At 34.1% G+C, this 25568-nt stretch overlaps 4 protein-coding genes across 8 annotated transcripts in view; 1 reads left to right on the top strand and 3 right to left on the bottom strand.

Annotated features, from left to right (window-relative positions):
- The window catches only part of LOC104703716 (katanin p80 WD40 repeat-containing subunit B1 homolog), a 7452-nt gene extending 1258 nt beyond the window's left edge, over nt 1-6194 (bottom strand). The window contains exons 1-14 of one of the 2 annotated variants that reach the window (XM_010419786.2): nt 5835-6194; nt 5314-5444; nt 5095-5212; nt 4673-4899; nt 4476-4578; nt 4326-4396; nt 3924-3998; nt 3690-3833; nt 3449-3611; nt 2507-2944; nt 2153-2410; nt 1764-1820; nt 343-1685; nt 6-161 (exon numbers count right to left, since the gene is read on the bottom strand). In XM_010419786.2, coding sequence (XP_010418088.1) covers nt 6-161; nt 343-1685; nt 1764-1820; nt 2153-2410; nt 2507-2944; nt 3449-3611; nt 3690-3833; nt 3924-3998; nt 4326-4396; nt 4476-4578; nt 4673-4899; nt 5095-5212; nt 5314-5444; nt 5835-5859 — 3309 coding nt within the window. In that variant the 5' untranslated portion in view covers nt 5860-6194. The remainder of the gene's footprint in view (nt 1-5; nt 162-342; nt 1686-1763; nt 1821-2152; nt 2411-2506; nt 2945-3448; nt 3612-3689; nt 3834-3923; nt 3999-4325; nt 4397-4475; nt 4579-4672; nt 4900-5094; nt 5213-5313; nt 5445-5834) is intronic. The other variant, XM_010419787.2, reaches the window with a different exon arrangement.
- LOC104703714 (probable disease resistance protein At1g61190) lies at nt 7086-10842 on the bottom strand. 3 transcript variants are annotated; one of them, XR_754235.2, is made up of 6 exons: nt 10464-10842; nt 10337-10369; nt 9828-10227; nt 7739-9116; nt 7466-7550; nt 7086-7301 (listed from the first exon to the last, which is right to left on the bottom strand). XR_754235.2 is itself a non-coding variant. In XM_010419785.2 (5 exons), the coding sequence occupies exons 4-5, from the start codon at nt 8951-8953 to the stop codon at nt 7545-7547; spliced, it is 1221 nt and encodes a 406-aa protein (XP_010418087.1). In that variant the 5' UTR covers nt 8954-9116; nt 9828-10227; nt 10337-10369; nt 10464-10842; the 3' UTR covers nt 7313-7544. The 3 variants fall into 3 exon arrangements, 1 of the variants encoding a protein (XP_010418087.1); XR_754236.2 differs by having other exon boundaries at nt 10337-10366; XM_010419785.2 differs by lacking the exon at nt 7086-7301 and having other exon boundaries at nt 7313-7550.
- Nucleotides 16928-19677, top strand: LOC104703713 (cysteine-rich receptor-like protein kinase 10). 2 transcript variants are annotated; one of them, XM_010419784.2, is made up of 7 exons: nt 16928-17724; nt 17889-18017; nt 18093-18208; nt 18306-18516; nt 18609-18846; nt 18934-19084; nt 19158-19677. In XM_010419784.2, the coding sequence occupies exons 1-7, from the start codon at nt 16935-16937 to the stop codon at nt 19437-19439; spliced, it is 1917 nt and encodes a 638-aa protein (XP_010418086.1). In that variant the 5' UTR covers nt 16928-16934; the 3' UTR covers nt 19440-19677. The 2 variants fall into 2 exon arrangements, with proteins under 2 accessions (XP_010418086.1, XP_010418085.1); XM_010419783.2 differs by having other exon boundaries at nt 18090-18208.
- On the bottom strand, nt 21252-24162 carry LOC104703712 (cysteine-rich receptor-like protein kinase 14). Its single transcript, XM_010419782.2, has 7 exons — nt 23309-24162; nt 23085-23198; nt 22720-22844; nt 22413-22620; nt 22092-22329; nt 21849-22002; nt 21252-21753 (listed from the first exon to the last, which is right to left on the bottom strand). The coding sequence occupies exons 1-7, from the start codon at nt 24129-24131 to the stop codon at nt 21460-21462; spliced, it is 1956 nt and encodes a 651-aa protein (XP_010418084.1). The 5' UTR covers nt 24132-24162; the 3' UTR covers nt 21252-21459.

Raw genomic sequence — 25568 nt, 5'->3', positions numbered from 1 at the left:
AGAACAAGAGAAAACGATGAAAAAAGAATAGCAGAGACAAAATTTACCTGTACTTTTGTTAACCTTGATTGAAGAGTGTTTAAAACTTCATTATGAGTTTCCATTAAAGTCTCCCAAATGTCACCATCATTTTCCCTCCCAGATATCTGAGGCTCTTCCTCCTGCATAAGCCAAACAAATCAAATACTTATTTATGTTTTGAGAGCTGTTGTATTCCTTGCAATTTCATGTTTTTCCTCTATCATCGGCGACGACCAGAATCAATTATAGAACGAGCTACATTTCAAAGATGGAGAAAGTATGATGTCTATTAGTTTCTCAAACGTATGACTAGAAGATTACCTGGGTTAAAAAATCACAAGCTGGTTGAGTTTCCGTTATATATGCCTCATCCAGTGTCATATCAGTCACCTGATCAAGTACTGCAGGTGTTGCCAGCGTTTGAGTTGGGCTATATCGCTGCCTTGATCTTATATGAGATGCATTAGATGCCAAGTTACTTGCTTGGTTGTTTCTCCCAGGAATTACACGGGCATGGTTCCTAGCTGATCGTGTTAATGCAACTTGGGGCTCATAAGACGTCATATTTTCTGCTTGATTGAGTTTCATAGGCATTACACGGGCTGGAGAATTTCTAGCTGATCGTGAAGCTGATACAGGACGCTCATCATACGAGTTAGATGCTTGATTGAGTATCACAGGCATTACTCGCGCTGAAGAGGTCCTAAGTGGTCTTCTTGATATTACAGGAGGCTCATCAGATTTCATGTTAGTTTTTTGACGCTGACTGAGTATCACAGGCGTAACTAGGGCTGGAGAAGTCTTAGCTTGTCGTGTTGATGTTACAGAAGACTCATCAGATATCAAATCAGTAGATGCAGGTCTATCAGGTCGAGTTGATGTTACAGGAGGCTCAACAGATTTTATTTTTGATGTCTCATTGGGTATCATAGGCATGACTGGAGCTGGAGAAGTCCTAGCTTGTCGTGTTGATGTTACACCAGACTCATCAGATGCCAAACTAGTAGACGAAGGCCTATCAGGTCGTGTTGATATTACAGCAGGCTCATCAGATTTCATTTTTGATGTCTGATTGAGTATCATAGGCATGACTGGAGCTGGAGAAGTCCTATCTTGTCGTGTTGATGTTACACCAGGCTCATCAGATGTCAAATTAGTAGAGGAAGGCCTATCAGGTCGTGTCGATGTTACAGGAGGCTCGTCAGATTTCAATTTTGATGTCTGATTGAGTATCATAGGCATGACTGGAGCTGGAGAAGTCATAGCTTGTCGTGTTGATGTTACACAAGACACATCAGATATCAAATTAGTAGAAGAAGTCCTATCAGGTCGTGTTGATGTTACAGGAGGCGCATCAGTTGCCATATTAGTGTCTCGACCGAGTACCACAGGCATTACTCTGACTGGAGTACTTCTAGTTCGTCGTGTTGATAACACAGGAGCTTCAACTGGCGTTGAGTTAGTTGCCTGATCAAGTTTAACTGGCATTACCTGGGTGGGCGTCGTGCTAACTGCCTGTACAGATGCTGTCTGGGACTCTTCCTCTACAGCATCAGAGCTCTCAACTATTGTTGCACTGGCTGCTTTGTCTTCAGAGTGAGTAATTTTTTCCCCTCTTTCAAACCTCTCAACCAATGACCGCGTCCTTCCCGAAACAACTTTTACTGTAAACACATCAGTTTTTAAAAAATCAATAACCAGATGACGTATATGCTACCAAAGAAAAACTTTGAATGGCTAACCTCCTCTAACAACCTTCACAGAGTTTGATCCTTTGCTACCTCCTGGGGATTCAAGGCCTACATGACACAATATTAACAACCAATTGTAAACTGATTGTTGCCTAGAGACCTAGTAACTTGACCACAAGCGACATGAAAACTGTAAAAGAAAATCCTAAAAGCAGAAATAGCAGCTAAATATTTCGATGTAGCAACCTAAAAGCTAATGCTACTAAATTTCTGCGGGTCATTCTTCTAGATTGATTTTTGTTGTCGACTGTCGTTTATACAATAAACGACTCCTTAAGCAAAACACATAAACGCTGCACTAGTTTTACTGTTTAAGCATTGACTTTAGAAGCAAAAAATCCCCATTAACTACTCCGCGATAATTTTAAATCAAAACTTACTTTTTAGTTCACCACCAGCTTTCTCTGGTGATAGAACTCTTTCTGACCTGCTTGAAATGCTCTTGTTATCGATATCGTCCTCACATGGATTACTACCTCTGTCATCCTTAAGCCCTGCTGGCAAGTCTATGTCTTTTGGGGACTCTAACCCACTCAATTTACTGTCTAAAGCTCCAGAATCAACGGATGCCGCACATCTTGCCTCATTGAATTTAGTACTTGGTGATCTCTGTACACGAGGTGGTTTGAGCAGCATACCTGAGTCAAAGATGGAAAGAGATTTCAAAAGGATAGGATTAGATGATCTAAAAGCTCAAATCTGATGAAACTAAAGTATGAACTGGGAGAACCTACCAGTTGGTGATTCTGGTAATAAAGCTTGTTCAAACTTGTTGGTTATACTCTTGATGATAGAATCGTCAACATCAAATGGTTTCCTGACACTTCTTTCTGAATCAAATGCTGTCTCAGTATCTAGCTTCTTCTCATCGTCCGATGCACTTTTCTTTGGAATCTCAGATTGAACGGCCACTGACTGCTTGGTCTCATCATACTTTGTTGGCGTCTTTCTTACATGAGCCGGTCTCAGTAGCATGCCTGGTTTTGTTTTTGCGAAAGTGATAGATTCCTTTCCTGAATCAGAAGAGTCTTTCCCAATATCACAATCCCATGGTACAACACTTTGCAATATGAGAGATTTATTGTCCACTTCTTGTCCAGTAGAAGTTGCCTTGACTTTCGGAGTAATTAGAGATACTGACTTATGTGCAACAGCTGAATTTCCACCTGCAGCTTTGAAGAGGAGAGAATATTAGATTAGATAAAACAATAGGCATACAAAAGTGAGAGACAAACGAAAATTACATTTTTACAGAGAAACTGACATTAAAGACTGAAAATCACAGTCCAGGTCCAATGGTTATGGTTTAATTCATTCAGAAAAGAAGACCACCATTTCAGACTCATTCATTATCAATATCTACAAAATTTCGGAATAATCACAAACACATGTACAAAATATGTTTAGAGCAGACCTAAAACAAAAGTTAGCTTTCCTACCACTAGCACAAGCACACCAAAGTTGGTGATCTCCGTTAATAGTCTATAGCAACCAATCATATTGTGTTGACTCAATTACTATATATAGTTGGCATGACAGAAACTAATAAGCTACCGTCCAGAGACGTCATAAAACCTAACCAAAACCCGCCATACCCCACTTGATTGCCCGCCGTCAATGAGTTCACGGTAGAGAATGAATCCACAAACATCGAAACAAAATTAACATTTACTCACAGTCGATGTATATGTTTTTTATCTCTTTTGTCTCGTAATCTGGGGATGAGCTGCGCCTTGGGCTACTCCTTATTCTATCAGAGGACTGATCGTCCAGAGCACTGAGTATTTTCTCCACGCATTCTTTTTTATCCGCAGATCCAATGCCATATGGCTCGATTTGCTGTTTTAATAACGGATTAAAGAAAAACAAAAGGAAAAAAGAATGAACTCTCGAAAAAAAAGGATTAAATTGACATACCGATATATCTGACACCCAAATCCCTACGGAATTTTGGTAGTACGAACAACCCAAGAGCTTCCCTTCGCTGATGCATAAGTTACCAAGCGTTGACCATCCCATATCAACACCATCATGGCTAACTATTGGTTCCCATGAATAAACCTGAATTATGAGTATCAAATTATGATATCAATGTTTTTGTCACTGAGAATCCTCAATATTGTAAAGCTCATCACAAAGACAAATCAAAACCTTCAAGCTATCATCCAAACCACAAAAAAGGGTTCGCCCATCCGGATGAAATTTGATTGAACGAACTCCAGTAGCCTGTGAAACAAGGAAATACACATGCCATGGAAAGTTTTAAGACAATACTACAAAGACAGCTCAAGAAAAACTTATCTCATGATTCTCATCAGATGCTACTTTTTGGAAAAATAATTATATTTACACCTTTTAAGGAATAACTAAATTGTCACTTGGCATTTGTCTAACACGCTCTTCAGAGCAAGACCGAGAATAAGTATATTTCCGATATTGGTATTGTGTGAGATTTTCCGTTCAAGGTGATCACGCTAAAAGGAAATATTGGTAAAACCACTTGTGATAGATTCTCCTGGAAAATCAGTATCTAGTGACACAACAGGCTAGTACCTCTGGTCGGGTAGATCCAATCAATTCAAACGTTTCCAAATCCCAGAACTTTACAGTCCTGTCTGCAGAACCTGAATAATGAATAGAGAGAGTGTGAATTGCCATCAATTACCCCTAAAACGCCTGAAAAACAAAGAATCACAGACTAACCTGTGGCTAGGAGGAACTCGAGTGGGTGGAAGTCTAGGGAACTGATAGGTCCTTCATGAAACTTAGATTCATGCAAAGGCTTTCCAGCAGTCAAATCCCATACCTATTGGAAATTATATGCAGTACATTGTTCTAAGATCATAAGTTGGAAAAAAAGAAGATGCACAAGTTTCATTTGTTGACAATGCTGTTCTTACCTTTACAACATTATCAAGTCCTCCTGACACTACCCAACGACCATCAGGAGTAAATCTGATAGTGTTGATGCCACGAGTATGACCCTTGTATGTCTGTATGCATCCCTTCTTTCTGATGTCCCAAATCTTTAAGTTGGCGTCAGTTGACCCCGATGCCAAAAATTCACCAAAGGGATGAAATTCAACAGCAGAACAATTGGATCTATGTCCAGTAAAAGCTCGAACCACTACACTTCAAGAGAAAGAGTGAAAATGTTAGACCTCATAATTCTAAACTAACCGATAGATATATTCTGATGAACTGCTCAGATAACTGGACCCAAATGGTATATAATATGTTCCCCATTAGATGAGACTAGCTCTGCATACCAAGGAGCAACAAATATTCTATAGAAAAGCAAAAAAAAATTCAATCAACTAACTCTTTGCTTCTTCTACATCCCACAGCTTGATCACACCCGAAGAAGCTCCAGCAAGCACCAAAACTTCTGCGGAGTCAAAAGCTACTGAATCCACTGCACTAGTATGTCCACATAGACTCTGCCAGCAATACAGGAAAAGAATTTAACACCATTCTTGTAGACATTAGTAGAAACGAACAAAAAAAAAACATACTGAAGAGAGGAAATGAGAAAGCAAACCATTAAATTTGTAGGCTTGCCGATAGCCCAAAGGTTGACTTTATAATCATCACCACCAGTTATAAAGAGCCGCGACGTCTTCTTTCCGATACTTAAACAATTCACATTTGCAGAATGTGCCAAAAACTCCTCTAAGTTCCCAAAAATCAAGTTAAGTTATAAAACAATCATCCACAAGACAAGAACATATCAACAAAAAAATGATAAACACAGAGAGAAAGAAGAAAAAAAAAAGAACATATTAATTGCAGTGTCTTTTTCTACCATTTTGCTCTCAGTTTGATTAATAAGAAGACAATAATAGAAACATTTTGATCCGAAAATTTAATTACCTGCTTAAGATCAAGAAAATGCTAATTAAAAACTGAACCTAATCAATAGCTAAAGAATGCTGATAAACCAAAGTTATGTTCATAAGATAAAAAAAAACCCTAACGAGTCAGTGATGAAAAAAAATCAAGAGTTTGTTACAATTTCAATTCAGCTTAAGAATCAAACAAAATCGTTAAGAAAAAGGATACGGAGCTTATATCCACGCTTCGCCATATTCTACTGAATCGAATCTGCTGAATCGATCGGAAAAAAAAATTGGGTGAATCGGAGCTGTAGAAAATCCCCAATTGTCACTAAACGACAGAGCTCGAGATTTTTGGGAGATTCAAAATTTGAGAAGCATGAAGAATTAGATTGCTTCCCGTTGAGATTTGAAAAAAATCCGAAAACGTGAGAGAGAATCGGATTCGGGGAAGAAGATAGAGAAAGAAACAGAGAGACAAAAATCAGATTCAAACAGTGACGACGACGACGACGACGACACGAAAGCAGAAACCAAGAAAAAGAAGAAACAGAGAAGAAGAAGAAGAAGAAGAAGAAGAAAGTTTTTATTTATTTCTCTGAGAATTTTATTTATTTCTTTCGATTTATTAATCCGGTCGGTCGTTTTTTTTTTAATTTTTTTAATAAAGCATTTTTCTTGGACAGTGAACCTCTCTCTCTCTCTCTATAGTTTCTGCGTTGGTCTCGGTACTGACGAAAATACCCTTTTGTCCGGGCATTGAATTGGAGAGTTGGAAAATATTACGAAAACAACCTTGCTTCAAATTGACTTGACTTCTCTATTGGTTCAGATTTTATTTTCTCCAACTCCATCATCATACATTTTTGTTTTAACTATTTTATTTGATAGGTGAGGCAAAATTATTATTATTTGATTGGTGAAGCAAACACGTCATCCTCTCTTGGTTTTTGTTTGTTTCTTGAAGATACTATCAACCTTAGAAATAATATTTAAAGTAATTTTGGAAAATTTATTTTCCAAGTACTTTTTGCAAGACAAATCCATGGATTGATAGATGTATGTATGGACATGGTGTGATAATTGATGTTGAAATAGAAGAACATATATACTGTATGAAAGACCGTTATATTTTTTAGTGATTTGATTTTTGTGGACTTCTTGTGGATTATATAATTTTGTTTGTCCTGTATATTCAGAAAACAAATACTTATCAAGTTTTTGGACGGTTTTTTCTCTAATATTCATGTCTTTTAACTTTTTAAGAAAATCATGATATTTTTGTTGTTGTCTCATATATGTTAGTTTTTACGTAGATATTTCGTTTAATAAGTAAACTATGTGTGTAAGTAATTAGGAGAATCCACGAAAGAGATTAGTTAACACGTCTAAATAATGACTCAACGTTTCGACAGCTAGTATACTTTGTTGTCCTTACAGGTATTTTATCTCCGTAAGACTCTCTCTCTCTCTCGATTATTTTCTCCATTGGTAATGGTTTGGGGCTGAGATAATAATTATGTTTCTTGAAATCACTTTCAAAAGAAATAGCAATGAGACAATCCAAATGAACAACACAAACACACTACAAGAAGAAAGAAACATAAAGCAAAAGGAAAAAATCACGTGTAGATTCTGATTTTAGACAGTGACGACGAATCCCAATCCACAGCAAAGAATTGAATGTTTAGATCTAAAGCCAGTAGAGAAGAATAAAAATAAAACAAAGTTAGTGACACTTGAAGAACACATTGAAATTGAGAGGCACATGAAAAATCTTTTATGTGATACAATTTGTACATGTGTGTTAGGTCTCATGATGCAAATAGATCATCTAAGTATAATAAGGGTGCATACCTCATGCAGCAACCATGAAACAAACTCAAGCGGAAGAGAATAAGAGAAATGAATATCCCCGATCCAGAGAAAAGAATGCTTAGACCTAAAACCCACAAGAAAAGAGCAAAATATAACAATGTTAGTAAGGCTGACTTGCAGAACACATTAAACTGAGAGGCACGTACAACATATTCTATTATGTTATCCAGTTTGTGTATCATACCAAGTGGTAACCAAGAGTAAACATGAAAAAAAAAACCCAAAGCAGAAGATGATAAGAGAAATGTTTACCTGACTGAGTGCAATGAATGAAGGCGAGAAACGTTTTTTTGTAACTTCGTCCTCCCACTCAAGGTCAATTCTCTGTTCTCGAGGATCCATACTTATAACCAATTCCTCAACTCGTAGGACACTTAAAGCATTTAAGGGAAGCTTTCTCAGCTTTGGACAGTAACTTGCATCTAATTCCCTCAAAAATGGAAAGGGTAGAGGACACCAGTAGACACTCTCCAGCTTAGGCAAACTGCTCAATGATAAGCTTTGTAGTTTCAGAAATGGAATAATAAGACCTGTAATATTGGTTTCTTTCTCTTTGTTTATAACTTCTTCCAATTCTTCTAAATGTACAATGTGTAGCTCGACAAGATTTGGAGCAAACAATAGCCAAGTCAGATCCTTAATGCCTTTGCAATCAAATAAATTCACGAGGGAGAGGTTGGTGAAGCATTCACTTGTCGCATTGTATAGATCAGACAAGTCTGTTCTGCTTTCTCCGAAATTTATATATGAATCAATTTCCAAGACATAAGTACTTCGCATTCTGAGCTCACAAAGATTCTCCATATTCACCAACAAGGATATATTCAACGGCTTCTGGTGAAATTTATGCATTTGCACAACATTGATGCAGTTTGCCAACCTTTTATCGCATGAAATTTGCTCCAAACCCAAATCTGTAGATAAAGATATGGTTAGAACTTGTAGGTGCTCCAAGAGCTGCAGCTTCTTCACTAAGCTAACCTCTGCACGAGCTCTAGTTTCGTCACTATAATATTTTTCGCTTACGTATCCGTGAACAACATTAGAATCTTGTAGTTTCAAAACTCTTAAAATCGGCAACTCTGATATCCCGTTGATGCTACAAAGTCTATTTGTAAAAGCCAAATCCAGGTGCATTAGCTTTTTCAACTCTTGGAAACCAACAGGTAGTTGCTTAATACTTGTACGTGACAAGTCAAGAAACTGCAACGAGACCAGCCCCGACATCTGCTCTGGAAGTTCATTGATGTTGAAATTACCTGATAGATCCAAAACAGCTAGCTCTTTCATAGACCGGATGAATTCACCTGAGAGATTCTTCAGTTTCCAATTACTTTGGAGGAACAGAGTGGTAAGACGAGAGCACTTGGAACTGCATGTTATCTCTTCAATATTATTAGCCATTAATGACATTCTTCTCACAGCTCCCCAGCGGATGTATTCAAAACATCGATTGCATGCTCCCATTCTTGTACAGTAGTTTTAGATGCCATTGTCTCACCAATGACACAGAGCGCAAGTGGCAGACCTCGACATTTTTCAGCGACCTTTCTTGCCAGCTGGACAATAACAGGATCTCTACTTAATGTATTGTATCCGACCTTGTTTCTAAACAATTCCCATGCTTCCTCTGGTTCCAAACACAAGTCAATGATTTAATCTCACCCAGTTGGATTATTGTAATCACTCTAGATGTTTTAAAAAGAAATACAATGGTCAACGCTACGAATGTCGATGACTAATCGCCCAGTTTAGAATGTTATAATCACTTAAGATGCAACCATGTTTTAAAGAAAACAAAGGTCAATGAAAGAAAATTAACAAAAAAAGAGATCAGTTGACACGTCTAAAACCAAACACATACATTACAAGAATATGGGAATAGGCTTAATTCTAAGGGCACTCAAACCTATGAAATATACCACATCGGATAAAAGACTATAAATCTATAAATCATCAACAGAGGGAAGGAAGACCTGAAGAGAAAAGAAGATTGAGTTTATCATCACACTCAACAAGTTTAGAGTTAGATAACAACCCCTAGTATTGTCATAAACTATTGATTGTGTGAAAATGTAGTCTGAAAAGGATGCAAAGGGAAAATGAAAAACATAATCCAACTGAATAACACAACACACTACAAATGTAGTCTGAAAGATCAGTATGTAAATCAAAAGCAATAATACAATCCAAAATGAACAACACCCTCACTCTACAAACAACAATAGAAGAAGCGTGGTTTCTGATTTTAGCCAGTGACGAATCCCGATTCACAGTTACAACATCAGATAAGTCTAATAACGGCAACTCAGTGAGAAGAGAAAAAAAAAAAAGTGATTACCTGATGATAGAATAAAGGCAGGAGACGATTTTGGTATCTTGGTCCTCATATTCGTTGACAGATTCCGGTCCTTAATGATACATTGTTCACCGAAAACTCTCAAACTCAGAGGGACACTTGCAGCATTTAAGGGAAGCTGTCTCAGTTTGGAATAAAGAACATGGGAACTAGAAGAAAAAGAAACCAAGTTAAAGAAGAACATGGAGTGACTAGAACAAAAGTCAAAGTATGGCAAAAAGAGAATCCATCTTAGCTTATTGAGTGTGACACAGTGACAGAGAGTCATATCTTTGGTTATTCTTCTTCTCCATAGTTGTAAATTGAGAAAACTTGGAACCACAAGTTATCTCTCTTCAATGTTAATACCCAGTAATGACAAACTATGAGATGTATCTGGATTCTGAAGAGTATAAAACAGGAAAAAAGAATAATTGAGTAAGGATTTGTAAGAGCTTTGAAAAGACTTAATATAAGGCAGAAACAATCTTATGAGAGAGTTTTTATATCACCTTGTACCAAAGAAAACTTTGGATTGGTTGCTGCTGAACAAAAAAAAAAATATATGTTAATGGAGGGTAAATAAGATGACTATGGAAAAATCTGAAACTTTGCAAAAGAGAAACAACAAAACGGTACCCTTTTGCAGCTAATTGTGTATGTCAATGTTACAATGGTGAAGAAGAAGATTCTGTCTGTCTTGCATCTCTTTCTTCCTGAAGAAGGCTCGATTGAGCCACTTCGATTTACACATGGTCTGTATGTGATTTTCACTTCGTGGATTCATGCATGTTTCTTTTTGAGCACGCTGCTGGGTTTTGAGGATTTATGATGTTCTTTCTATTTGGGGACAAATCTATATTTTGAGTTTCTTCAATTCAATTGTTTCATTCATGGAGAGTTTCGGTGAATTTTAGGGGTTTGTGTGATGAAGAAGAAGATGCGATTTTCAAAACAATACTTCTTTTATCTCTTTTGATTATGTTCCGAATTTCCTTGTAAACATCCTCCATGAGGATTACACTCCAAATTAATCAATGAAAGGAGCTGTTTAAAAAAAGAAGAAGAAGATGCGATTTAGCTGAAATCGAGTTCCGGTTTACTTAAGGTTGGTTTGGTTATTTATAAATTCTCCAGACCGGTTAAAACATAAATAATTAGGAGGTATTTGTAATTTTAGTACGTTTTCAAGAAAAAATTAGTTTTTTAGTACGTTTACTATTCCTATTTAGAAAAGTAAAAAGTAGTACATTTGACTTTCTCTTTGTTAGATAAAGTGAGAGAAAATGGCGTGAGAGAGAGAAAATTAGGTGGGTGAGTGAGAGGTAAAGGGGAACGTGGGGTCAGCAGCATTTTTTTTTTTCTCCTTCTTTTTTCCATCGACATATCTTCACTTTTTTTTTGTTTTTTTTTTTCATTTTACTATTACACCTCCTAATCTAAATTTGATATATATTCTAGTATAAATTAGTTTTCTTCTGAAATTTTCAGATACATAAAATTCTATACAGTAAAACTTCTATAAATTAATACTTTATAAATTAATAAACATTACAAATTAATAAATTTTGCTAGTCCCAAGTCAGGTGTAAAAAATAACAAAATTCGATTAGATAATAAGATAATAATTTTTTTGAAATCTTCATGTAAAATATGGTCCCAATAATATCATAAATTAATAATCATGTAAATTTACATATCTATATATACTGATATATTAAAATATGTTTCTCTTAAACATCATATCTATAAAACAATTATTATGTTGTATCTTCAAATTATAATGATATAAAATATTCTATAACATTTCTAAAACAGCTAAATTTTTTAAAAGTTTTCAATTTCTAAATATGCATCATTTACATTTTGATAGTTTGATAGACTATTAAAATACGATAATTGATATTCTTATTCATAAATTTGAATCTTTATGTCATGTGTATAAGTGAATTTGTCTAGAATATTTGTAATTCATTGTCAATAATATTTTTTAATTATTTCAAATTCAATTCCAATACCATAAAATTTACAACATCCAAAATTCTAATCTTATTTTGCAAAAATGGTCTCAATTCATAATTTTTTAAAAATTAAACAATTAAAAATACCTATAAATGAATAATTATTAATTTATACTATAAATTAATAATTATTAATTTATAGATAAATTAATATCACTATAAATTAATAAAATATCTTGGTCCCAACATTATTAATTTATAGAGGTTTTACTGTATTTTTTTATTTACAGTTTGACATGCATTTTGTTTTAGTAATTTCAGATATATTTTCATATCAAAAGTGATATATGTAATGGTTCTGTACAGATGTATATACACATTATTAAGTGTACAGATGTAATTTGTCAAATACAAAAAATCTATGTTTTTTATATATTTTGATATATTTTTTGTTTGATGATTTTATTTGATAATATTAAATATTTTTACAAAACTTATTTCTCGTGATAATTGTAATTTTGGTATGTTTCCAAAACTTATTTAGAAATATAGTACGTTCACTATTCATAATAGGATAATTAGATGTAGGACCACTTGTGAGAGATACAAATATTTGGTAAGATATATTTTCTTCTAAATTTTTGTCAGATACAAAAAAATCTATATTTTTTTCTTTATAGTTTGATATGCATTTTGTATTATTATTTTAAATATTTTTATAACACAACTGATATATATTATTGTTTTGTACATATTTATTGCTAGATGGTTTTTAATCCGTACACTAGATTATTAGATATATCAATTCTAGCAAAACCATCCGGCCATAAACACGTACATAGATCAATTCCAACAAAAAAACATGTATAATAACCATCCAGCTATAAACATGTACAGATCAAAACCATCCAGCCATAAACGTTTACTGATCAAAACAATCCAGTGTACGGATTAACAACCATCCAGCAATAAATATGTAGAGAACAATCATATAAATCAGTTGTGATATAAAAAAAATAATAATAAAATAAAATGCATATCAAATTATATATAAATTAAACATAGATTTTTTGTATATGAATTTTTTTTTATTACATATACCATTTTTGGTATAAAATATATTTGAAATAACTAAAACAAAATGCATATCAAATTATAAAAAAAATATAGTATTTTTGTATCTGAAAAAAAACTATATTATCAAATATCTAAATAACATATATGTGTGTATTTAAAAAAAAAAATACAAAAATTATATCTCACACAAATGGGTCATACCTTCCTTTTCTCACACCCTATCTCACGCCCACTCTCACCCTCTCTCACGCCCACTCATTCGCTCACTCTCTCTCACTCTCTTACACTCACACTCACACTAACACTCACACCCATTTTTATAATTTTGAATAGTGAATGTACTAAAAATTGATTTACTTTCCAAAAACGTACTAAAACTGTGAGATACCCAATAATTAAGCGTGGTTTTGTTTTAAAAGAGCAAACCGGCCTTACGTAACCACAGATTTTAGAGCTAACCATAGTCCATAGTCCGAGGGATCGATCATCTATAGGTTTTTTCCAGCTAATTCCCGCGGATCTAGTCAAAACAACAATTGCATCCTCCCATTCTTGTAGCATAGTTTTAGATGTCATGGCCTCGCCAAAACAAGACTTGATATTTTCATGTTTCCTTTATTTTTTAGCACTCGTGCCGTCGTGCGGGGTTTCTTCAGTTGCGCTACATTGAATTTTACCGAATTAAGGATTTTGAGTTCTCTAATTTGGGAAATTGCATGGCTCCCTAAAATGGAAATTACCATCTTCAAGCCGGTTTAAACATAAATACGGTTCACATAAATTGAACCTAGAGCAAACCGTATCCAAAGGATCTAAAAGCGGGTTGTTTATGACTGGTTCACATAATGGAGATTTGGTCGAGGCTAGTTCACTTCAATTTTAAAAAAGAACCGGTTCGACCACAAAGTAACCGATCTATATCTTGTATCATTAGAGACTCCCAAACTTCTTCACCACAGCACAAGGGAAGTATCATCAAACCGGTTAGGTTAGGTTTACATGATTTACCAAAGCAAGATGAAAGAGAACGCAACATATAGAAGCTTGGATTTTACCTTAAAGCCTAAACGGTTGACTGTGTAAAATATGTAGCAGAGGTTAGTTTAAGCGAAATATACAAGAATGAACGGTATTGTGCAACTTCTTTAGCTATACTCGTAACTCAGCCATTTTCTCAGACAGATTTCGGTAAGTCAGCCGTAATTACAGGCTAAGTTATACTCGTAAATTAGTCGTCTGCTCATAACTCAAGCCATTTTCCTTAAATCAGCCGCAACATACCGTAACTCAGCCGTCATTATCGCTGTAGTGCTTTACGGTTGAGTTATTTAATACACGTCATCCATTTCTGACGTGGCGAAGAGATTTTTCTGACGTGGCGACGCGATTTTTCTAACATGGCAATGACATTCTTTGTAATTACGTTTTTTCCTATAATATATAATGAGGACATGCTCGATATAAAAAATAGACCCGAAATATGATAGTAATAAAAATGTTTTGTATATTTCAGATAATATTACCTAAAATATATAACATCTCAATAAATTTTTTTTTTCTTATTCTCATATCTTCGTTTTGTTACCTCAACGTGGATTTTAAGTTCTCATATCCCAATACAATGTTAGTGGGTTGACTCTTGTGCACTCTATGTTGAGTCCAGCATTGTTAAGAAAAAGCTGGAACTCGTATGAAAATGGTTGCAATTATATTACTGAATCATGTGACTGCCAGAATCTCATACGAGAAGTAACATAAAGACGAAATGGAAAGTTCGACAGTTTATTGGTAAAAGCAGAGCAAAACTATCTAATACGAGAACGAGGACAAAAGACAAAGACTCATTACCTGCTTCAGAATTCTTATCTCTTCGTACTTTTTTTTTTCTTTGGGAATCGATTGGCCACATGATTGTAACTACTGGAGTAACTTTCTCTGATTAATCCAAACTTTTATGCAGTGCAAAAAGGGCCAGCACCTACTGTAGTTGACAAAAAGTAAATAAAAACTTAAAATGGTCAAGTATTGATTATGCATAACTAAATAATGACCCATGTGATACACTGGTTAAGTGATACGTACCTTTTTTAGAAAATTTAGTAAAAATTTCTGTAATTATATGCAGATATTATGATGTATACCAACTATGAACATGTTTAGATTTTAACCCTCAAAAACTCACTTATAATAAGATTTTTTTAGACTTATAATAGTTACAAATTATGTGGCTGTGTTAGAAGATATCATAATCCAAAATTCAGGTTGTTTGTATTTCTATAGATTAATTAAAAACGTTGAAATCTTCTTTTTTTTTTGGTCAAAACGTTGAAATCTATTTCAGGTTATTATTGCTAAATTGCTAGGAAAAACCTTTTTGAGATACATTTTTTAAAATGCTTATTTCTGTCCATTTAAAATTTTGCAATTTTTGTATTTTTATGACCAATTTACCTTTATTTGAGCAGTACTAAAGTCAACAAATGAAAAAGTGAATTTTCCCGCATGTAATCCCATAACTCCGCAATTTTTGGCGAGAAATGTGGCCCCGGAATTTTTGGCTGGAAACGAGCTTCTGCAATTTACAGAAATTAAACATGGTAAAAGTTTATCTAAACCTTATAAATACCTTATAAAATGATTTTGAAAGGTAGTTATAAAGTTTTTATAAACTATTTATAAAGTTTTACAAGGTATTTATAAGACTTTATAAGGTTTTACAAGGTTATAAGGTATATAAACAGTATTACAAGGTATTTATAAGGTTTAAAAAATATTTAAACTATTTTACAAAGTTTTACAATGTATTTATAAGGTTTTAATTTTGTTGTCTGGATATTCTTTGTTGTTAGTAAAAGAAAGATAATTTAGTCATTTTATACATAAAAATGTTAGAAAAATGGGCATTTTTGCAATTGTTCCATTATTATATACTAACATATTGTGGAAAGGTTTCAAAAATACTTATTCCCCAATACCAATTATGGAATATTTTTTATCTCTAAAACTTTATTAAAAATACCACTAAAACATGATATTTATCTAAAAATGTTTGTAAACTTATAAAAAGTAGAAAAATACTTGGGTTCACCAGTGAATCCTTTTATTCACACTGTTTTAACCAATCAAATTTTGCCACCTAATAAAAAAAATATATTATTTATATTTTTAACAAAGCTAACGATATATTATTGAAAGGGGAATGAAATGGTTGAACTTTTTAAAAGTATTTATATTTTAATATGAGTAGTTTTACTTAAAACATCCAATAATAGTGAATTAATTAAATAAATTAGAAAAGCGAGAAAAGCACAACATATTAAAATTAAATACCTAATATTAAATATAACTAAATCTATATTTATATTTAGTTAATTTTATTAGAAAAATTAAATGAGTTAAAATTGAAGTAAGTCCACATATTTACAATTTTATTAATATTATTAATAAAGTAATTTAATAAACACATTGAGTTATCGGTTCAATTCGGTTAACGTTTGGGTTGAAAAGAAAATAACTGAATGGTTGTAGTGTAGCATTCGATTTGGTTTGGTTCGGTCTGATTTGGTTTAAATGTCCACCCCTAAATCTCAAAGTGTTTATTGTATTTAGAAAATATTTTTTGTAACATAACTTGATTGGTAATATATTATTTTAACTGAATAGTATAATAGCGGGTTAGTGGGATGATTGAATAACAGTAAACTGAACTAAATCACATTATCATTTTTACTATATATATATATATATAAGAATCATGTAAGGATGTGTTGTTAGTAGTTAAGTTCACTTGACTCCAGTAAATTGTGTACAATAGGAATAAATAAGGGACATTGTCAATCGAAAAGATATTTAAAGAAAAAAAAAATCCTATTATTTCACCAACCATAAAAAAGTTAAAAGCTAATTTTAATACATGAATTGACTTCAATAGACTACTCGGTCGTCGCAAACCATCGATCTAAATTCTGAAACCAACCTACTATAAAACAGTCCGAGAGAGAAGCTAGCTAAATCATTCTAGTTTTGTTGGAGCTTGACGAGAAGCACAAATCGAGGAAAGAAACATACATAGATGGCTTGTTACACCTTATTCATATTCCTTTTCCTCTTTTCATTCCTCACGAGCTCATCAGTTTGCGCTCAAAATCCTACTTTTGTTGCTTATGACTGTCGGAATGAGAGAAATTTCACAAGAAATAGTACTTACTTTACTAATCTAAGAGCCCTTTTGTCCTCTCTCTCTTCTCGCAACGCCTCATACTCCACCGGATTCCAAAACGCCACGGCTGGAAAAGACCCCGACAGGGTCACGGGACTTTTCCTGTGCCGTGGAGACTTATCGCCTGAAGTTTGCCGTAGCTGCGTCAGATTTTCCGTCAACGAATCCTTAACTCTGTGTCCAAACCAGAGAGAAGGCGTGCTCTATTACGATGAGTGTATGCTTAGATTCTCTGACCGGAATATTCTCTCGACCGTTACACTAGGTTGCTGTCTCGGTGCTGTGGCCTACGGTAGCAACCAGGATGTTCCATCTAACCAAGTCCAACGATTCAACGAGGTGTTGCTGCTCACCTTGAAGCAAGCCGCCATGGACGCCGCGGAAAGTTCTAGAAAATTTGATGCGAGAAAAGCCAATTTCACAGCATCTCAGACTCTGTACGGACTGGTTCAGTGCACTCCCGATCTGACAACAGCAGACTGCTATACTTGTCTGCAAAAAGCCATTAATCAATTAGTCACTAACAAACTTGGGGGAAGAAGTATTCTTCCGAGTTGTAGTTCGAGATTCGAGATTAGCCCATTCTACAACGAAACGACCGTTATAGCCCCACCACCTCCGGTGTTAGCTCCTCCACGACCTGGTTAGAGCTCTCTCTTCTTCCTATATATATACATATTTTTTTTTAATACCTGCCACTGATTTCTCGAATTTAGCAATTCTAATAAATGGATAAGTTTTGTCCTTTTTATGGATAAGGTCAGTCTGCCATTATCTGATCTTAAGCCAATGATCTTTGAAACACAGGGAAAGGTGCGAAATCAGACTTATTAGTCTTACCGATTGTTGTGTCTATTATAGTGGTTCTTCTGCTTTCCATAGCTGGCTATCGTTTCTTTGCAAAGAAGGCTTATGATACCGCACCTGCATTTGATGGTAAATATTTATATGATGAACGATCTATAATGGGTCTGATATTCTTACTAAGACTTTTTCGTGGTGCACAAGGAGATGAGGGAGCAACGGCAGACTCGTTGCAACTCGATTACAGAACAATTCAATATGCAACTAGTGATTTTTCAGCGAGGAACAGGATTGGTCGAGGTGGATTTGGCGAGGTTTACAAGGTACTATTACTACTACTTCTTTAGTTAGCACATGAGGTTGTGTGTATTTTTTCATAAGCCAGCGCATTTACAAGGATGATGCTGATGAAAATGGTAGGGTACATTTTCAAATGGGACTGTAGTCGCAGTGAAGAGACTTTCGAAAACATCAAGACAAGGTCAAGAAGAGTTCAAGAACGAAGTTGTAGTTGTTGCAAAGCTTCAACACAGAAATCTGGTTAGGCTTCTCGGGTTTTGTTTAGAAGGAGAAGAAAGGATACTGGTCTACGAGTTTGTTCCCAACAAAAGCCTTGATAAATTCCTATTTGGTCAGTTGCGTTCCATTTTTTGTTCCAGTTGTTGTTTTAGCCATTTCTTGAAACTTGGGGTTGCGGTAATGGTAATATATGAACGTGCACAGATCCTTCAAAGCAAGGTGAGCTAGACTGGACTCGGCGTTACAAGATTATTGGAGGGATTGCTAGAGGGATTCTATATCTTCATCAAGACTCACACCTCACAATTATACACCGTGATCTCAAAGCCAGTAACATTCTCCTAGATGCAGATATGAATCCGAAAATCTCTGATTTTGGAATGGCAAGGATATTTGGAATGGACCAGTCTGCAGAGAACACAAACAGGATAGTTGGAACCTAGTAAGTCTTCCCCTTAACTTCTGATGTTTGGTGGACATTTTTTTCCAAAATACTTAAAAAGAGTTTTTTTTTGTTGTTGTATTTCAGTGGGTACATGGCTCCTGAGTATGCGATGCAAGGTCAGTACTCAATAAAATCAGATGTCTATAGCTTTGGAGTGACAGTACTTGAGATAATAAGTGGCAAGAAGAATAGTAGCTTCTACCAGATAGATGGCGCACATGACTTGCTCTCATATGTAAGTTTAGAGGCAGTCAAGTTTCATATGATCTCTCTTACCAAAAAAAAGTATTGAATAATTGATATTCTAGGCTTGGAGGCTTTGGAGGAATGGGACATCGTTAGACCTTGTGGATCCGGTTATTCTACATAATTGCCAAAGAGATGAAGTGGTTCGATGCATCCATATTGGTCTTTTATGTGTTCAAGAAGATCTTGTAGACCGTCCAACCTTATCAGCCATCGTTCTGATGCTCACTAGTGACATTGTGACATTACCGGTGCCTAAGGAACCAGGGCTTTTCTTTCAGAGTAGACCCACAAAAGACCCACTTGATTCAAAACAATCCATCACCAATTTATATCCTCGTTGAAAACGAAATTTTTACCTTCATGCGTAAATCAGCTGGTGGTATTTAGTTGTAATTGTTTTTGTATGGTATTGTAACCAAATCGTTCAAAACGAAATGTTTACCTTCATGCGTAACTCAGCTGGTGGTATTTAGCTGTAGTTGTAATTGTTTTTGTATGTTATTGTAACCAAAATACATATGTAAGAGTGACCTAATCCTCTAAAAGCCATGATAAGTCAATAAGAGAATTTGAATTGTGTGGAGAAAGAGTTGAAATATTCTATAACCCTTTTTGAATTTTAACGTTTCAGATAGAGATGATCACATCATCCTATGGTCGCCGATTTGAGTGACGCTTTGAAGAGAATCATATAATTATATAAATGCTTTGGTCCCTTTCCCCAGGATGTATGGGCCTAGACGTAGAAGTTCTTGGTAGTTCAAAAAAAATGTCATCTATATATAATAGCAAACCCATTTTTAGGATCAATTTAAATCTAATAGATGAGATTGTTTTTATATCTCATCTAAAGATTTATATTTGTTAATGATCTCAAAAGTTGTAATGTTTTGATCCAACAATTGTATTTATTAGTTGTATCTTCAACTTTCAATGTTCGCAATTGTTAGTTTTTCCAACTTTTTGTTTCGCACTTTTTTTTTCACACCTATATATATATATATATAGTTTTTTATGAAAATTGATTTTTTTTTCTCTGAGTATTGTGTCACACTTCCGAGTTTAAAAAAATATAAGTATTGTTTTATTTTAATTTTTAATTGAAGTTGATTCACTCACCTTCGTTAAAATCTGAACTGTTTTATTTTTTTTTTATCTTTTTTGGTCAAAACACTTGTATTTCATTACGTAAAGGAGTTAAGGTTCAAACAAGCATTGCTTAAGTTACAAGATAAAAAGGCATTCCTCAATGCCAAAACAACACGAGTACAAAGTAAAGATAGGATTAATCGGCAATGGGTTATTGAGAGGTTTGAGCCAAATTCTTGAAGAAACTTGGTACATGTGAGGTCAAGATTGTAGTCAGGCTCTTCCATGAACAAATCAATGGATGAGGAAATAGCCAATGTCATGAGCCTAGTTTGCGTTAGTAAAGGGGTCATAGCTGCACTTCTCACCGGTTTGAGAAGGTCTACAAAAGGTAGTCGCTTGACAATATTTCGAGCAAGGTTGAATGTGCTCTGAAGCTTGGAGATATTAATGAACTGTTTTATTTATTAACTCATTTATTCAACCTTTGTTTGGTGTAGTTTTCTATCTTATATCCGCATTGATCATCTATTCCAGGTTTTAATCTAGGTAATTGCTAAGATTTTTATTTATTTGTTAATGATCTAAAAAACTGCAAGGTTTTCTTCCAAATAATTTTGTCAGTTCGTCGTACCTCTAGCTTTCAGTGTTCACATCTATTAGTTTAGATCTATCTTTTTAGTCAATTTAAGTTAGTTGTAGACGCTCACACCCTGCTTCTCTTATTAATTTTTGTAAATATCGACAAAAATGATTAAAATTTGTTTTATGTGAAAATCTTTATATATATTAATCGTTGTTAACATTGTTATCTTTTTGTCACTGAATCGATTTTTGTATTTAAAACAAAAATATTATTTGATTAATTTGGTTGATTCATGTTAAGCATTATTTCTGAATTTCATACGATAAAGTTAAATGATTGTAATAAAGTTTTCACTTAAAATGTGAATTATAATTGTTAGTCATTTCAATGAGCCAATCTTGTTCCTCTGTTGTTGTTGTCAAAAAAAAAAAATGTTAGTCATTTCAAGTTTTCACTTTTCAATGGGGCAAAGCAAGGGTGGAGATACCTAGTTGACAAACTGAATTTATAGGTAAAAATAGTACAAACCAAATTTTGTAAAGTGAACACAGAATATGATATGTTCGTTATAAAGAAAGTAATTATGAAGACGGCAGAAACAGAATCAACATGATACTACAAAGTACGAAAGTCATATTTGCCTCCGACTTGGAATTGGATATATAAAAGATGGATATGTTGGTTCTTCAACGAGGTTCTAAATGAGTGAACGAAGCATCATCGACTGACCAAAGGAAAGAACTGTCTGGATTGTTTCCACTTCTGAAAAAAAATCCAGGCTCTCGAGGGGCTGGTAAAGTGATTATGTTACTGGTGAGCATCAATATGACTGTACTCATTTCCGGGCGATCTGCATGATCTTTCTGAAGACATAGCAGCGCAATATGGATGCATTTAATAACTTTGTTATGCTGATAGCTCTCCTCAATAGCTGGACCGACGATTTCTAATGGTGACCCATTTGTCCAGAGTTCCCAGGCCTGATGTAATAACCAGTCAATGAATAAGTACTCACAAGTCTGATCACAGTTTGAATAAGTTCACAATTCTGGAATTTGGTTGGTTTGGTACTCACATGTGCGATCAAGCTGATAGCATAACCTTCCTTCTCACAAAAACAGTTATTTTTCTTTCCGCTTATAATTTCAAGAATTATGACTCCAAAGCTATAGACATCTGATTTTATCGAGAAATGACCATGCATCGCATACTCTGGAGCCATGTAACCACTGGGACAATAAAAACAGAGAGAGAACTTAAGATTACAGGCAACAAAATAGATTAATAAAAAAGGGCTATCAAGGGAAATCGTATTTACAAGGTTCCAGCAATCCTGCTAGTATCACATTGAGTTTGGTCCATTCCCATAATCCTTGCCATTCCAAAATCTGCAATCTTTGGGTTCATATAAGAATCTAAGAGAATGTTACTTGCTTTAAGGTCACGGTGTATGATTGTCAGTCGTGAGTCTTGATGAAGATAAAGAAGTCCTCGACCTATTCCCTCGATGATGTCGTATCGTGTTGTCCAATCCAACTGTCCATGTTTTGAAGGGTCTGCCCATACCACACAAATACAAAATTAGCTATACCTTCTGCCAGTTCGAATTTTTAAAGCATGTCTATTAAATTTGACTAACCAAACAGGAAGTAATCAAGGCTTTTGTTCGCCACAAATTCATAAACAAGAATTTTTTCTTCTCCTTCCACACAAAATCCAAGAAGCCTAACTAGATTTCTATGCTGAAGCTTTGCCACCAGAACAGCCTCATTCTTGAACTCTCTTGCACCTTGCCCTGAGGCTTTTGACAGTCTCTTAATAGCAACTTCTGTCCCATTAAGAACAGCCTGCATATATAAATATGAATGAAAACATCACCTCACATGTGGATATCCTTCTGAAAATTTCCTTCCAAAATCACATATCAGGCGGTCAAATCAAAATACCTTGAAAACTTCTCCAAATCCACCTTGACCGACTATGTTTCTCTCTGAAAATTGATCTGTTGCAGCTTCAATCGTCTTGAAATCAAATTGCAGTGAGTTTGCATCTGTGATGTCAAGATTGGATCCTACATAAAGAACGTGCAAAGTTATAATGGTAGTTATTACAAAAAGAAAAAGGGGCGTGCAGTAGTTATCACTTTTTCTTTTTTTTCCTTACATCCAAAACAATGTGCGTCTAGTAAAATATTTGCAGAGGCAGAAACTGACTAAGATTTCCAAAATCTATTTTCAGTTAGTTTCACAAGTGAGACCGCAGTAGTACAGATGGAAAGGGCTGTTAAAAGTTTAAACACAAAACAACTCACCTTGGTTTGACTTTCTCCTCCTGCAGATAAAATATGCTAGACCTAGTACAGATAAGATAATGACGATGGGAACAACAATTGCCACGATGAGTCCTGCTGAGATTGACTCTCCACCTGCACAAGCCCGAATAGCAGGCGATGGTTGACACAAAGAAACATAATCTTATGTTTTTAGATGGTTTCAAATCTTCTTTAAATCAGGGGGACAATTGTAGACAACTTACCTCTTTTTGTTGTGTTTTTCCTCTGGTTTACCGTAGGTGGAGGGGGCAAACTAAGATTAAAAGCCTGAGAAAACGCATAAAGTTCAAACCTGAAAACGCAGCTGGGGCGAAAAACAAAGACACCTTGTTTTCCATGGCAACATGATTGATAGTCTCTGACATTTTGACTTAAACATATGTTGCAATCCCGTAAAGATATGACCGGGGTGCATTGCATTAATACGTATATATTCTGAACAGACGTCAAAGGAACTGATTCAGCTGCGTAGTACTTGCGTTCAGATGACGATGAAGTAGCTCCAGCTATCATACGACTTGTTATGTTCTCCCATAATCCATTATACATTGTAATATTGGACGATCTAATATCATCTCTGTTGTACTGTAGATACTGTGGTTGTATCTCAAATGATCTAAAAAACGAACGGTTGGAGTAACGTACCATACAAAGAATCCCATTTTCAGGCCAGACTAGGCCTTCTGTCTGGTTGGGGCATTTCTCAATTACCTCATTTGAAGCAAGCTCGATACAGTTTGAGCAAACCTCTGGTTCAGCTCCTTGGATGCACATCCCCATAGCATACACCCTATCGGATCCTTGTCCAACCGAAGTGTTGTAGAAGCCGCCTCGAGCTGAGACATTAGAAGCAAGAGAAGAGAGGATAAGACCACGGTTTTTGTCATACTGCTGGTTGGGTTTGAAGAAACCAGTTTTCCCGCATAGTTTTGCAGACAAAACAGGTTGTGCAGACACAACAGGAAAGCAAAAAAGGAAATTCCAGAAGACTGGCAAGAGATTCTTCAGTTTCATTTTCAAGATCATACAGATATGGTTTTTGTTGGGATAACAAACAAGTGTGTATCATAATACATTTATACTAGATTAAGACTGTACGGGTTGAAATTCATTTTATTTCTATTGTAATTTTTATAGAAAATAAAATTTATGTGATTGTTTTTTTTTTTGTTATAAGTATCCGTGCTATAACACTGGTTAAATTTTATTTTATACAAAATTTTGTATATTTTCTATTTTAAAACAAAATTTTAATATGTTGTATTAGTTTATGTATGTGAAGTTATTTCAATCATGTATATTTTACATCATGACTTGAATGTCATTATAAGACATAATTTTGTAAATTTGGTTTTTAAAAAGCGAGTTATTACATTATGATTAATTTAATATATTGTTATACTTTTTGTTTTAATATACTTGATTTCTTGAAATTCTTTCATATTATAGTGACATATTATTGACATTGCTATAACAAATTAATTTAGAATGTTTATAGTTTCTAACTTTTATATCAAGTTTCAATATTTTAAAAAAATTTCAAAATAAATTATTTAAAATTTATTATATTATATAAAATTATAAAATTCAACAAAAAATATGAAATTGAATTTAAATATTCAAATTTTGACCCGTTACTCAGTAAAATTTTTAATTCAATAGATATTATTTTTAAAGAATAATATTACTAAATCTTGAATATTTTATAGATTGAACCATTTATATTTGTTTTTAAAAATTCAACGTATGGTATATCCAAAAATAAAACTATTTTTAATTATAATAAATAATATAATAATTTATTTGTTTCACAAAATAGACTCATATATAAAAATGAGAGATGAAATATAATGATAATTAACAAATTAATATATTAAGTTAGGTATCAAAAGATTTTAATATGGATGAATAATTTAATAAAAAAAATTAATATAGTAAGTTAGATGATATCAAATGATTTTTTAGAATATTCTCTTTAAGATTTTTGGAAATAAATTAAAGTTACACCTACTATTTAACTTGTAATCAATTAATTTATCAATTAATTTATAATTTATTTGTAACTAACTTATTAAAATTATATAATCTACAAAACAATATCGTGTACTTTTGTTTTATTATAAAAAAGATTTACGTACATCAGGATCTGTGTAAAGTAAATTTCCTCTTTGCAAGTTGTCCATGACCCCATCGGTTCTTGTGTCTTAATCAATGTCTATTGGGTTGACTATTTCTGTTGAGTATTAATGTTAATAAACAAAGCTAGTATTAGGATATATGGTTTACCTGTTTCAACCTGGTTAGCATTGGTTAATTAGATATTGGTTTAATGTTGGTTTGGTGATGTGTTCCAAATTTATATATAAGGAGGTTAAGTGAACGTTTAATTTTTGAGTTTTTTTTTATGAATATCAAGATTTGATTCTATTACATCTCCAATCTCTCATTCTTTTATGTCTCCCG

Source organism: Camelina sativa, chromosome 7, assembly GCF_000633955.1.
Source record: "Camelina sativa cultivar DH55 chromosome 7, Cs, whole genome shotgun sequence".
NCBI classification, from domain to species: Eukaryota; Viridiplantae; Streptophyta; class Magnoliopsida; order Brassicales; family Brassicaceae; genus Camelina; species Camelina sativa.
This window is presented reverse-complemented; position numbering and strand designations above follow the sequence as displayed.